The sequence below is a fragment of the Leptidea sinapis genome, chromosome 47 (assembly GCF_905404315.1).
Source record: "Leptidea sinapis chromosome 47, ilLepSina1.1, whole genome shotgun sequence".
Lineage (NCBI taxonomy): Eukaryota > Metazoa > Arthropoda > Insecta > Lepidoptera > Pieridae > Leptidea > Leptidea sinapis.
Window position 1 is genome coordinate 4,815,431 of NC_066311.1, and position 13,325 is coordinate 4,828,755.

General features: G+C 35.2%; 2 protein-coding genes and 1 long non-coding RNA gene across 3 annotated transcripts in view; 2 read left to right on the forward strand and 1 right to left on the reverse strand.

Annotated features, from left to right (window-relative positions):
- The window catches only part of LOC126978163 (RNA-binding protein 41-like), a 298,020-nt gene that overhangs the window by 202,620 nt on the left and 82,075 nt on the right, over nt 1-13,325 (forward strand). The gene's annotated exons all lie outside the window — the stretch shown is intronic.
- Nucleotides 1-13,325, reverse strand: part of LOC126978220 (uncharacterized) — a 242,323-nt gene that overhangs the window by 193,981 nt on the left and 35,017 nt on the right. The gene's annotated exons all lie outside the window — the stretch shown is intronic.
- The window catches only part of LOC126978081 (UHRF1-binding protein 1-like), a 53,020-nt gene that overhangs the window by 2,190 nt on the left and 37,505 nt on the right, over nt 1-13,325 (forward strand). Inside the window, exons 3-5 of the mRNA XM_050826793.1 lie at nt 7,777-7,890; nt 8,808-8,885; nt 11,275-11,379. Of these exons, the coding sequence (XP_050682750.1) occupies nt 7,777-7,890; nt 8,808-8,885; nt 11,275-11,379 (297 nt within the window). The remainder of the gene's footprint in view (nt 1-7,776; nt 7,891-8,807; nt 8,886-11,274; nt 11,380-13,325) is intronic.

Genomic DNA, 13,325 nt, shown 5'->3' on the forward strand with positions numbered 1-13,325 from the left:
CACCTCTGCCTCCACAACACATTCTTTGCCCACTTGTATCACCTAAATAACAACAAGAAGAACAACTTCTAGAGTTTTACTTTGCCTTATTTACAGAGTTTTTTTGTAAAAGTTCTAGTTTGTAGGCCCCCAATTCATATGCTCTGTGTTAATATAGGCATCATTATATTAAGAATGTGTATGGTAAATATTGCTAAACTATATCAGAACCACTAAAAAAATCCATAAAAATCAGTCGAGTCATGTATTTATAATAAATTAAAATAAAATATATATGAATAAAAATATTACTAATATATGTGTAATTTAATCCCCGCGTTGAGAGTGGGATATGCCACTATATTAGTGACATCAGATCCATACATATGCTTTTATATCGATTAGGTGAATAAAACATTTTTGGCCATGTTGTGATATCAAATAACTCACTGTGCAGCGTTCGGGAAGCTTTGTAATATCATCTCGTCCAAAACATCACAATGTCTGAAGACAAAGGTTCTTAATCAGTGTGTTTATTTATTTATTTTGATTAAAACAGTTACAACACCAATTACATTTATCAAGTACTATTGTTATACGCTATTAACCCTTTGACGTTTAAATTTCATCGGGAAGTTTTTCTAAACATAAGGATGGATTTATATGTTTATTTTGGTGGTTTTTAATGGTAAATAATAATAAAAACTGTTTACATTTGTTATATTTTTTGAAAATGAATGGGACATAGGTGTCCCAATATGCACTAACGGTCATGGACCATGCTTATTTCTAAAGATTTTATAATTGGGTTATCTAAGATAATTATAATAAAATTGTATATAAAACATCTCTAGATCATTAAACAGATATATTTTCAATAAATATTTCATGCATGAAAAGCCGCAAAACAATTTCTGTCTGCTGTGAAACATAAATGTACACAGCATATTTCACAAATATTATTGGTGCGGTGTTCTTTATGTGACTTAGCACATTGCACACATCTGTTTCTGATTTCTGCTTTTAGCATCACATGAGTCTCTAATGACGTTTTGCGTCATCGGCTACTCGAATTTTGTATTCGCTTCTTTGCATTGACGTGGATGGGAGAGCAAATTTTCCTTGCAGAAAATACTCATATCATAGCTCTAGCTATGATCTGCCGGTATTCCAATGATGAAAGCAAAGTACCTTCAACTTTTTGCTCTTCATGCAATTTTGCATCAATTATATAAGCATTATTCATGGCTAAATCAAGAATATCACGAAATAAGCGCAGATAATATTTTATTTTAGAATTTTTGTCGACTTCATAGGCTACTTTTTTATCCATTAGTCCACTCCACCCATATTTTTATTATACTTGCATACAATATCGGGACACGTGACATTCAGTTTTTGAGCACAACCAATTTGGCGCCGTTTTACTAATTGAGTTGGAATTGGCGACAAGAAATTCGTTCCTCTTTTATATCCCTATCAGCTGGTAAATTTTTGGTAATGTTTTTTCGCTGTAAGTGAACGGTACCGCATGCCTTGATATTGAGTTTCGCAAGGTATGGGCGAGTTGAAAGAGTTGTCGAAGTATACTTCGAAACCCAGACCCACAAGTGGTTTGGCAATTCTAATACTACGGATTCTCCTAAACCCACTTCCACTCCAATTCTTTTTTACCTGTGTATATATCGAATTGCAACAAATATCCAGTTGCAGAATCAGCGCGACACCACAACTTAAATCCTAGTTTTACCGGTTTGTTTGGCATGTATTGCTTCATAATATTGTGCCCCTTGAATTTCACTCTCATTACTTACAATTTCAATGCTCATAGACAGTAAAGTTTCTCTAGATGAAGTAGATGGTGATGATGGCACTAAGTCTGGTGCACGTGCACGTTCGATAATGACTTCTGACGCTCCTTCCGCCTTGTGTTGTTCAATAAATGCTTGATTCACTTCGTCCAAAACAAGGCTCTTCACAGTCGTACATTATTTCTGAAGACTGCAAAAAAAACATTCTCGCTCCTTTGTATGCCTAAAAACGTAAATATAAATTATTGTAATTTAATTTCAATACTCTGAAAAGCCGTAGAAATAGAAATATGAAATTATTTAAAACACGACCGTTACTGCATATTGGGACGCCTGTGTCCCTTGAAGTAATTAAATGTTTTTACAACTTTATTCTTCTAAACTATAACGAAAATATATAAATTGTATAAGTTTACTCACCATTTCAACTAATTACCTCACAAAGAATATTCTAAAAGTAAGAAAAACTAATGAAAATTGATTTTCAAAAATAACACTAAAATATTCCAATTTAACGGTTATTATATCTCTATATTCGCATCGCAATGCTATCAACCTTTTGACGGTAAAAAAATGCGTTCAAGAATAAACAAAGCAAATGAAATAAAAATCTCAGTATAGATTCAATTTCACAAAACTATTAAAAATAATCAGGGGACGCCCGCGTCCCATTTACGTCAAAAAGTTAAGTGAGGACTCACAAAGTTGGAGCAGCAACTGCACCAACACTTCAAGTCTATTAGTAAATAGATCACAATCAGGGCGAGCTTCTACGAGGTGATTAAAACAATTTCAAGACTCGCGGCACTATAATTGTCAGGTGCTTTGTCAGCTCATTATGAATATCAAGGGCATCTATTAAGCCCCGGCTAACTTCAAGCAAGGTAGTTGCTTGGTCGAGAGCCCGTCTGGTTTCCAGAGTGTTGTATCCGAGGCAACCGACGAGATACGCCGTCGGGCAGTAACCCAGTTTCTGCTTATACAGGAAACGCAAAAATGTTTTTTGTACTTTCTCCAGCATAAGGGAATAGGTTACTTCGTAGGGATTCCATAAGCACGAGCTCGCTTCAAGCTTACTACGAACAAGGGTACTGTAAAGCAGTTGTATAATATTGACGCTGTGGAAATCGTTAATGTTAACAAGTTTGAATTTACTGAAGATTTTTGATTTGAAGAAGTTTGATTTACTGTGAAGATAGAATTGCTATGGGTCGATAACTTTCAACATCGCATTTATCAGAACTCTTCGGTATAGGCGTTACACGCGTTGTTTTCCATTGGAGGGGACAGCAACTTGTTTGCAAAGATAAATTAAATATATGACATAAAGGGGAGGAAACACAGGTGTTTTGCCAATGATGACATGCGGAACGCAGACATGGTTGCTAACTATAGGCCTTATGAGGATGCTCATTGTCGCTCAGAAGGCTATGCTCCGAGTTTCCCTGCAAGATCCAAAGTCACTAACATAGCCCAAATGATTGCGAAACTGAAATGGCAGTGAACAGTAGCTCGAAAGACATATGGCCGTTGGAGTAGTAAAGTGCTCGAATGTTGACCACGTACTGGAAGAAGCAGTGTTGGTAGGTCCCTCGCAAGATTGACCAATGATCTGGCCAGGAACACCGGAAAAGTTTGAATCAAAGCTGCGCAGGACGGGCAACGAAGTTTGCCTATTTGTCCATGATTGCAATTTATGTGGGGGTCTACAATTTATTTTAAATAAAAAACACCTTATGTTACTCAGCGATATTAACCATTTTACTGGTGAAATGATGTATACAGATGTACAAATATTTCCTCTTTGTAATATTAGTAGAAGTAATCTTCCTTGTAATACACAAGGGGAACCGAAGGGCTTGGACTTATTCTAAATATCCAAAATTTTCGATTGCGAAAACGTAAAGTTAAGAGATTTCCACTGCCCGCTCACCGTAATCGTGCAATCAATACCGTGATAGAATGCCCAATCAAAGTTGAATTAAGTGTAGAAGCCATTGCCATGAGTTCAAGGCGTGAATCAGCCAAGTGTAACATGAGACGTTTAATTGCATCGCCCTTGTATTTGTTACGTTTTCGCATATTATCAACAAATAGCTAACAAGATTCTTGAAAACTTGTGCATTAAAAAATATGAACTATTCTAGCTTCTACTCGTGACTTCATCTGCCTGGAAATCGAGATACCTTGTGAACAACTTCAGGATACGATGTGACCTTTGTCTTATGCAGATTAAATCAATGTCACTGTATTCATAAACAATTTGTTATTTTTTAAAGTGAGAACAGTCACTTCTGGGATTAATTTACACAAATTTAATTTGAAAACAAAATTTATGAACGATACTTACTTATACTATTTACGAACGGGCTCGAACCCGCGACCTCTCGCGTTCCGTGCGAGCGCTCTTTCTACTGAGCCAACCGTTCGACTAACGTATCGTTGATAAATCCTGTATGTCTTGTTCAACTCTCAGGCTGTGGCTTCATCTACAGGATCTACTTTACAGTTGAAAACCTGCTCAACCCTAATATTTGCATATTAGGAAATTGACTTGAGATGTCGCTCTTTCAAATCTAAACAATATGTTATTTTTTAAAGTGATTGATGACCCTAACTAGGATTAATTACACAAATTAAATTTGAAAACAAACACTTTATTCATCTTGGTCAAGGAAAGGACACTTATGATTTTTATTTGTCAATTTTTTTTTAAATAATTTACCACTATCTCATAAAAGATTGAGGTTTAATGAGAAGAAGTGGTAAGGAATTCATTGCGACTCTTTTCAACATTTTTGACTACTGACAACCTTATGGAAAAAAAAATATGATGATTACTCGCGTAGTTTAGGTTTGAAAGCGTTACAAACAAACACATTCGTATTTATAAAGCCTGCTACTCATTTGCGGTGGACCCCGAACTTCGAGTATGGACGGTTTCACGGCTTTGTACTGTTCACCGATTGTCGGTTATTGTGCCGCGAAAAAGCGAACTTCGTTCTCGGCATTGTAGTGAACAGAGCGTTGTCACGTTGCGAATTTAGAGTGATATACAATTTAGCGCAAAGCTCCCGCGTGATTTACACCTAAGCCACGTGGCCACGATTCACGTGTAGTACGTACGATGACGTCACGGAAATAAAGTCATATTAAGGGAGTTAGTATAATCCGCGTTGGGGATGGGACGAGGTGCTTCCAATACAAGTGACGTTAGGTCACGCAAAACTTCACTTCCAAGAGAAGAAGAACGGGCATACATACGGGTCACCTGATGCTAGGAATAGTCGATATTAGAAAACCATCAATGATGATATCGATGTTAACATCGAATCAAACGAATCGATGTACGATAAATATCGATATGTCTAAGATAATCGATGTGTTTATTGTTAAAGAAATTCCAAAGGTAAAGAAAAAAATTAACATTCCCGGTATTTTTGGGCACTCTCATTAAAAAATAACTTTGACAGGTGTCTAAATAGTCTCATCTAGTGGAAATTACTTCAACTTGATAGTGATAGCTAATGACTGTGTAACTTGATAGTTGAACCTAGTACCTACATCCGATGCACACCCTGATGGTCCCCTACAGAATAATTGACGTCTCGATATTTTATTCTTATAAAAACGATTTGTCGACTATATCGATATCAAAACATCAATGTTTTCCAGCTAAGCTGTCGATAAAGTATCGATATATTTGTTCAACATCGATGAATATCGATCATCCCTACCTGATGCTGCCTAAGTGATCACCGCACCCCTTACTCTCTTGTAGGACCAGAGGAATTACAAAAGCGTTGCTTACTACTTATAAGACGTCGTGTTAACAGGCTAATCATTTGAAAACCGGAAACGCATTAAAGCCCAGTTGAGAGGCATAAAAGGCATTTATTTTCTCAAAATTGATTCCTTTAAAATTATTTTTGATGTCATTTCTAATATACTAGATACTACTACCTTTTCATAAAAAATATACATGTATGTATACAATACATGTACAGTCATTTCTATCGCTATAAAATTATCACAATCTAGTCCCAGGCTGTCTGATCATTTAGATATTCAGCTGTGGAGTAATCGGATTTACGACAGAGCCTTTTTTTTATAAAACATTTAAATTTATTTATAGATAATGCCTGAACAGTGGCTGGGACTTTATTATAGAAGTGTATACATTTACCCTTAAAGCTATCGTGTATCTTATGAAGCCTACTAGACTTAGTTACAAGCAATCCCTTATTTCTAGTGTTATAATAATGAAAATCACTATTAAGAGCAAAATGGTGACGATTTTTGTGAACGTATATTAAATTTTCAAAAATGTACTGACAATGAACAGTCATAATATTTCTTTATATTTTTCTTTGAGAGACTGTCTATAACCAAGCTGATATATAGCACGAACAGCTCTTTTTTGCAGAGCAAACACTATATCAATGTCAGCAGCATGACCCCATAGTAAAACACCGTACGTCATGATGCTGTGAAAATAACTGAAGTACACTAATCTAGCGGTCGCAACATTCGTGGACTCTATTCTTTCTAACGGCATATGCCGCAGAGTTGAGTCTATTTGCTAGAGGTCAATATGTGGACCCCACTGAAGCTTTTTATCTAACGTGATACCCAAGAAAGCCGTAGTGTCCACAAGTTTCAATCTCTGGTCATTTATAAGTACGTTGGTTTGTACCTCCGCTGTGTTTGGTGTAATGAGCCGTAAACACTTTGTTTTTTTACTGTTTAAGTGCAGATTATACGTCTCAAACCAACGCACTATCTTTGAGAGTGCATTGTTTACCTCGTCATCAATATCTGCACGTCGCTTCACTTTAAAAATAAGTGAAGTATCATCAGCAAACAATACAATCTCATGGCTATCATATACCAGAAACGGTAGATCGTTAATATATATAAGAAACAAGAAAGGACCGAGAATAGACCCCTGTGGAACACCTATTCCCACAGGTTTACCCGAAGACCGTTTGCCATTTTCATCGACTATCTGATTTCTTTCGCTTAAATATGATTTTAACAGAGGAGAGGATCGGTGTATATCAATGCGTGGCTTACCTACGATTTATGTAACCGTAGTTTTTTTTATAAAAAAAAGGGGGCGAGACGAGCAGGACGTTTATATGATAATTATTGATACGCCCTGCCCATTACAATGCAGTGCCGCTCAGGATTCTTGAAAACCCCCAAAAATTCTGAGTGCCACTACAATTGCACTCGTCACCTTGAGATTAAAGATATTATATTTCGTTTGCCCAGTAGTTTCACTAGCTACGGCGGCCCTTCAGACCGAAACACAGTAATGTTTAAACATTACTGCTTCACGGCAGGAATAGACGCAGGTAGAAATAGTTAATATGGCTTCCTTGTGCTCCAGAGGAGGGCTATTAGCGCTATTTATATCATAGGTACTAAATAATCATTGAGAACAAAATTTAAACAAATATACATTTTAACTGTTGCCACTCAATATATTCTTGATAATGTTATGTATGTTCACGTGTATGTAAATTGTCATAATCATAATGGAACCAGGAACAAACATAAACTAATTATGCCTACTACTCGGTTATGTCGTATACATGCTTTTACAATATGATCCCTGAAAATGTTTAAAATAAATCCACAGATTCGTAACAAGGAACTTCAAATAATTATTAAAAGACGTTTGTATGGTTAAGGTTACTATAACTTTATGACTTTCTTAATGATACCATAGATTGGTACTAGAGCGACAGCCGTCAGGCGATTTAAGTTATAAATTCGATTGATTCGAAATTTTATTAGAAAAAATACGAAGTCCGTTGAGTTTTTTGCGCCCGCTCAGGATTGAGGCAATAATTTTCGAATGAGTGGTAGTTTTTTTTTTACTTTCCATAAGTGATTTTTTGTATTAGTTCAGTGAATTTAAATTTTGGGTTTTCAAGAATCCTGAGGTTTCATTGTAAATAAATATAAATGATTACAGAATTTGGACGAAGTGCACATCGCTCTGGAAGTATGCGAGGAGCCACGTGTCATGAACCCAGGCGCGGCAGCAGGGGCCATACCTGTGCCGGGAAAATATAGCTACATACATAAGGTAATTTATTAATGACTGCTTCGTGTCTTCTACTTCAGTATTCGGCAAATCTTTTTAACCTTAACCCTGTCACCTATTTCAACCATTCCACCACACACCATCAGCTGGATAGTTGGTGTGCCTTAACTCACGGAACTATTCACAACGTACAACCTTTTGGTTGAATGATCTAGAGAGTTGGTATGAGCCGCGGTAATAACTTAGCACTTGCGATCTGTACTCTTGGTGAATTCATTATACTAACGCACATTTTTTTTTATTACAATAAGGGACGAGACGAGCAAGATGGTAGCTGATGGTAATTGATTGAAAAACCTAAAAATTTTGAGCGGCACCTACAATTGCAATTGCGCTCGTCACCTTGAGACAAAAGATGTTAAGTCTCATTTGCCCGGTAATTTCACTAACTACGGTGCTCTTCAGACCGAAACACATTACTGCTTCACGGCAGAAATAGGCGCCGTTGTGGTACCAATAAACTAGCTTGCATCCTGTGCAAAGGGGCCTCCCACTGGTAACCCACAAGATGTGAATTAATGGTATTATATGCAATACACACTTGCGAAGTATATCTCCGAACCCGACGGGATAACCTGCTCAAATCGGCAGTGCCCCAGGGCACTAGATTTTTCAGATTCACCAAAACCGAATGTGACGAACGGCTACCTAAGTTCTAAACCTTATTTTGTTTATAATATGGTTTATTTTGCTGCCTTAGTGCTTGCTTGAATAGCTTTCAGATACATTCTCTCATATCATTCTAATTATAAGCAATTTATGGCTACATGTACTATAATACGCATTGACAGAACGCTACGCGAGCGTCAAAATCGCGCGGATCTACATCGAACTGGATCGAAGCGGATCAGAGAGCGCCGATTCGCTTAGGATAATGTATTCTGTATTACTGATTTCAGGTGATAGACGGTATATCGGTGTCTGTGAACCATGTGCAAGTGGATTTCAACTGTGATTCTTTTACAAGTACTGTGCAGGTAAGATATATAGATTTACATTAGCTGACCCAACAAACGTTGTATTGCCATATTATAAAGATTACGGCCGATTCTCGGACCTATAGAATATATCGTACTACAATAATTATTAAATTCGATTGCCATCTTGCAACCCTATTACGGATCTGTGGATGGAACAGAATAATATAAAAATCGCGATACAAAAATAGGTGTTGATCGTAGACGGGTAAAAATTTGAAGTTGTACTTATGTATTTTTAATGCTGAATCATAATAAAATAAAAATAAAAAAATATTTAGGGGTGGGAACCCTTATCATTTAGGGGTATGAAAAATACATGTTGGCCGATTCTCAGAGACCCAATATACACACAAATTTTCATACAAATTGGTTTAACCGTTTCGGAGGAGTTTGGTAACAAGCACCGCGATGTAAGAATTTTATATTAGATATAAACTTAAGCGTAGTTTACTCCGAGCACTGTAAATACGACCTGATCTTATCATACGAGTTCACTCGCATCATTTTTTCAAAATAAAATGGCGTCGTCCAAGGAAAAGCGGCATGAACTATTTGATGTCTTACTCTTGCAGGTGCTGCATATTCTTAAATATTATTAAAACAATTAAGTATGCTTTTCATCCATTTTTAACGCAAAATAACGCTCACAATTTGTCATCTAGCATTAATTGGGTTGCTCAGGTATAAGTTAAAGTCACTATGACATATAAAAATTTATTAAGTGAACTACCTACTTTCTCTAGAAAATAAGGAGTTTTGGCGATAACTCATTCAGCATTTAATTACTGTATTCAACTGATCAGTTTCTAAATCTATTTGCCATCCGCTAATATACGTGTGTGTGTGTGTGTGTGTGTGTGTGTGTGAGTGTGAAATTTTGTTTATGTTCTATGTTAGTATGGTTATTACGTCAAACTGTTTTTACGTGCACAAGATATAATAAGAGTCAGTAATTGATGCGTATGTTTTAATTTTAAGACCGTTTTCGTGTCGTCGTATTTTAATATTTTGTTAAGATATATTTGCTTATTTTACTTATCTTTATATATATAATTCTTGTGTGCGTGTGTATGTCACTGAACTCCTCCTAGACGCCCGGACCGATTTTATTGAAACTTTCTGTGTGTCTTCAGGTGGATTCGAGAATGGTTTAGATTCACAATTGAACTACCTCCTGAACGGCTGGACCGATTTTGATGAGATATTTGTGTGTTCCAGTGAATTTGAGATTGATGTGTGTCTTCGGGTGGATTCAAGAATGGTTTACATTCACAATTGAAATACCTCCAAAACGGCTAGACCGATTTTGATGATATTTTTGTGTGTTCCAGTGTATTTGAGATTGGTTTAGATTCTCAATTCCGTCCATATAATAGTGTATTTTAGTGGACTCCTCCTAACGGCTGGACCGATTTTTCATATTTAAGACGAAAAAAATTTCATAAATTTCCGACAGGACAACGTCTGTTGGGTCCACTAGTATTTTTATATTATTTAAGTACTTATTTATTTATTTATTTAGATAGTTACACCAACAACACATCATTATAGAATTAAAATTTTAGCAAGTACACTAGGGATAGTACAATATGACATGTCTTCACATTTACAATAGTGCGAAAAGAAAAACAAAGTTGAACAGTTAAAATTAAAGAAATGAAGAGTTAAACAAAAATGATGATATTAAATGACTTAAATACATTTCTATTTTAAAAAAAAAATATAAAATTTATAACTATACAAAAATACATTAATTTATTTCTTATATTTAACTTACATAACTAAGATCTTAATATTTTAATGCAGTCGGTGTTAAATTTATTGATATTAGTCATATGAAAAAATATCTATATTACAATTTTTTGCAGTGATATCGTTATAAGAGCTCATAATTCTGTTTAAGGGTGCGTTTTTACCTATATTAGTTCTGCTGATTGTTGGGCTGAAAATATTTTTAATAGGGAATAGTGGTCTATTTCTAGGGACTGTAAGATTTACATTTATAAGACATTCTGGGGATATGATTATACCATGTATAATTTTATGTAAAGAGAAGAAGACGTAAGTACTAAAGTTGTTATAAGCGTATACCGAATCAAATTCATATTGTAAAGTAATATAATATTAATCAGTATTAATTGGGGTACGAAATTTGGTAATAATATTATTATCATTAGAGTTTTTATTACTTTTTACATGAAATGGTAAAATAATTCCATAAAAATATTGCTGACGAACACTGAAAAGTTTACTCTCTTCACATATGTCATTAGTTATCTAATTATTGCAGTTTATGTGATACAGCCTTCTGACAGACAGATAGATCGAGAAAAAGATTAATATTTATTGTAACCAAACGGGCTAAAATTTGAAGATATACTTTCAGATATCTCGAGTTACCGTGGAGTCCCGTACACCAGACGGCAGGAAGGGAGATCTAAGACTGACTAGAATCAAATCTCCGGATACCGGACAACTGCTTATATTTAAGGTATGCTTATAAAGAAACCTATGAGGTTGGGCATGCTTTTCCATAAAAGTCGGAGTTAAGTTTCCATCATTCGGAAAATTACTTTATTTTGTATGTGTATATGTGTCGGAATTTTCTATAGTTTATTTTAACTTCGGCCATACCAGGATCAGCAGGATAATAAGTAATAATCGACTGAAACAGCAAAGAGTATTTATTATATGTATAATACTCTTGTGCTATTTAGAAACTAAAAAGAAATGTGGTGTCGTGGGACACCAGGTAGGAACGAAGTTCCTTCGGCTAATGTAGAATCGACACAAATTGCAAAAAAAAATCCTTCTAATATTGCTCTAATTAATAATCTAATTAATATAATAATATTTATAATATATACACTACTCGCTTGTGTATGCGACTGTCGCTCCTGCGCACGTCTCATTTAACGGTTTTATTCCACGCACTTTTTTCCACGGATTTTTTCTTACGGTTTTACTATCACATTTTTTTCAGTTCGGTCGCGCAGCAAAATCCCTATCCCCTCCAAGCCTGCCGTAAGGAACTTGGTTTCAATAAAAAAAATATAGTTAATAAAAGTAAAACGAAATACGCGTAATATTATATTAAGCTAAACTAAAAATAGGTACAAATTATACAAATAAAATTTATGATCGATGCGGGATTCGAACCCGCGACTTTCGGGTTCCGTCAAGCCAACCGTTCGAGTGACGCATCGATCATAAATCTTAGTATGTCTTGTCCAACACTCAGGTTGTGGCTTCATCTACAGGATCTACTTTACAGCTGTTGATAACCTGCTCAATACCAATAATTGTATACTAGGAAATTGACTTGAGTTGTGGCTCTTTCAAATCTAAACAATTTGATTTATTTTCTTTATATTCATTATTTTCGTTCTTTTGTCCTTTATCCCTTAAAAATAATCGATACGGCACCGATTTAAAACCTATCAATTGATAGCACATACAAATCTGTGGCCTGGTGCTAAAAGGGCCAAAGTACGTTTTTGTATGAAACGAGATTGTAATGCCAGTTTATTGTAAAAGTATGATATTTTTTTGTGCTAAAAGGGCGTTAGTGTATTAACAATCTTTCAAATGTTACTATGTAAAAACGGCGCGTGCGCCTTCATACAGCTAAGTAAAAAAAAATGATAAAAGGGCATTAGTATACTTAAGCCGCTAAAAAAATAAAGATGATTGATATTGGCCCTATTAGCACCAGGCCACAGAGATAATAGTATTTTACTAATATTATAAAAAATGAAAGAAAGAAAAAAATTTATTTGTGACGTTAAAGTACTGTACAACTCAATACAAAAGACTTACCCCCTTATTCATAATGGTCCGCTAACTTTAAGCAGCCGCTTAGGAGTGTTTTTTCTCATTCTGACTTAGGTCGATAGAAGAAGACAGAGTGTGAATTAGCAATGATTTAAGTTAGCAGACTATTATGAATAAGGGGGTTAAAAATTAAAACTTAAAAGATTTAACGTAAACAAAATTATGGAATACAATTTTCTCTACGTCGCAAAGTGGTCCCAACTCAGCATGTTTGCTGGTTCGAAAACCAACGCTGGTCTTCCGTTGGGCCATTTGGTAACGTCGCGTTAGAGATGATATAAAAAAATAAAATAATAACTGATTATAGGTTGTGAACTATTCAAAAACAAAAAAAATAAAAAAAGAACAGTGAAATAATTAGATATTATAATTAAGGTATAAGGTTTGTATAAGAGGTGTAATAAATTAAATCTTTATTACCTACGTTATTTTTACCCCCTTATTCATAATAGTCTGCTAACTTAAAGCATTGCTAATTCTCACTCTGTCTTCTTCTATTGACCTAAGTCAGAATGAGAAAAAACACTCCTTAGCGGCTGCTTAAAGTTAGCGGACCATTATGAATAAGGGGGTTACTTTTTAGATTTCGAAGTCGGTTTTTTT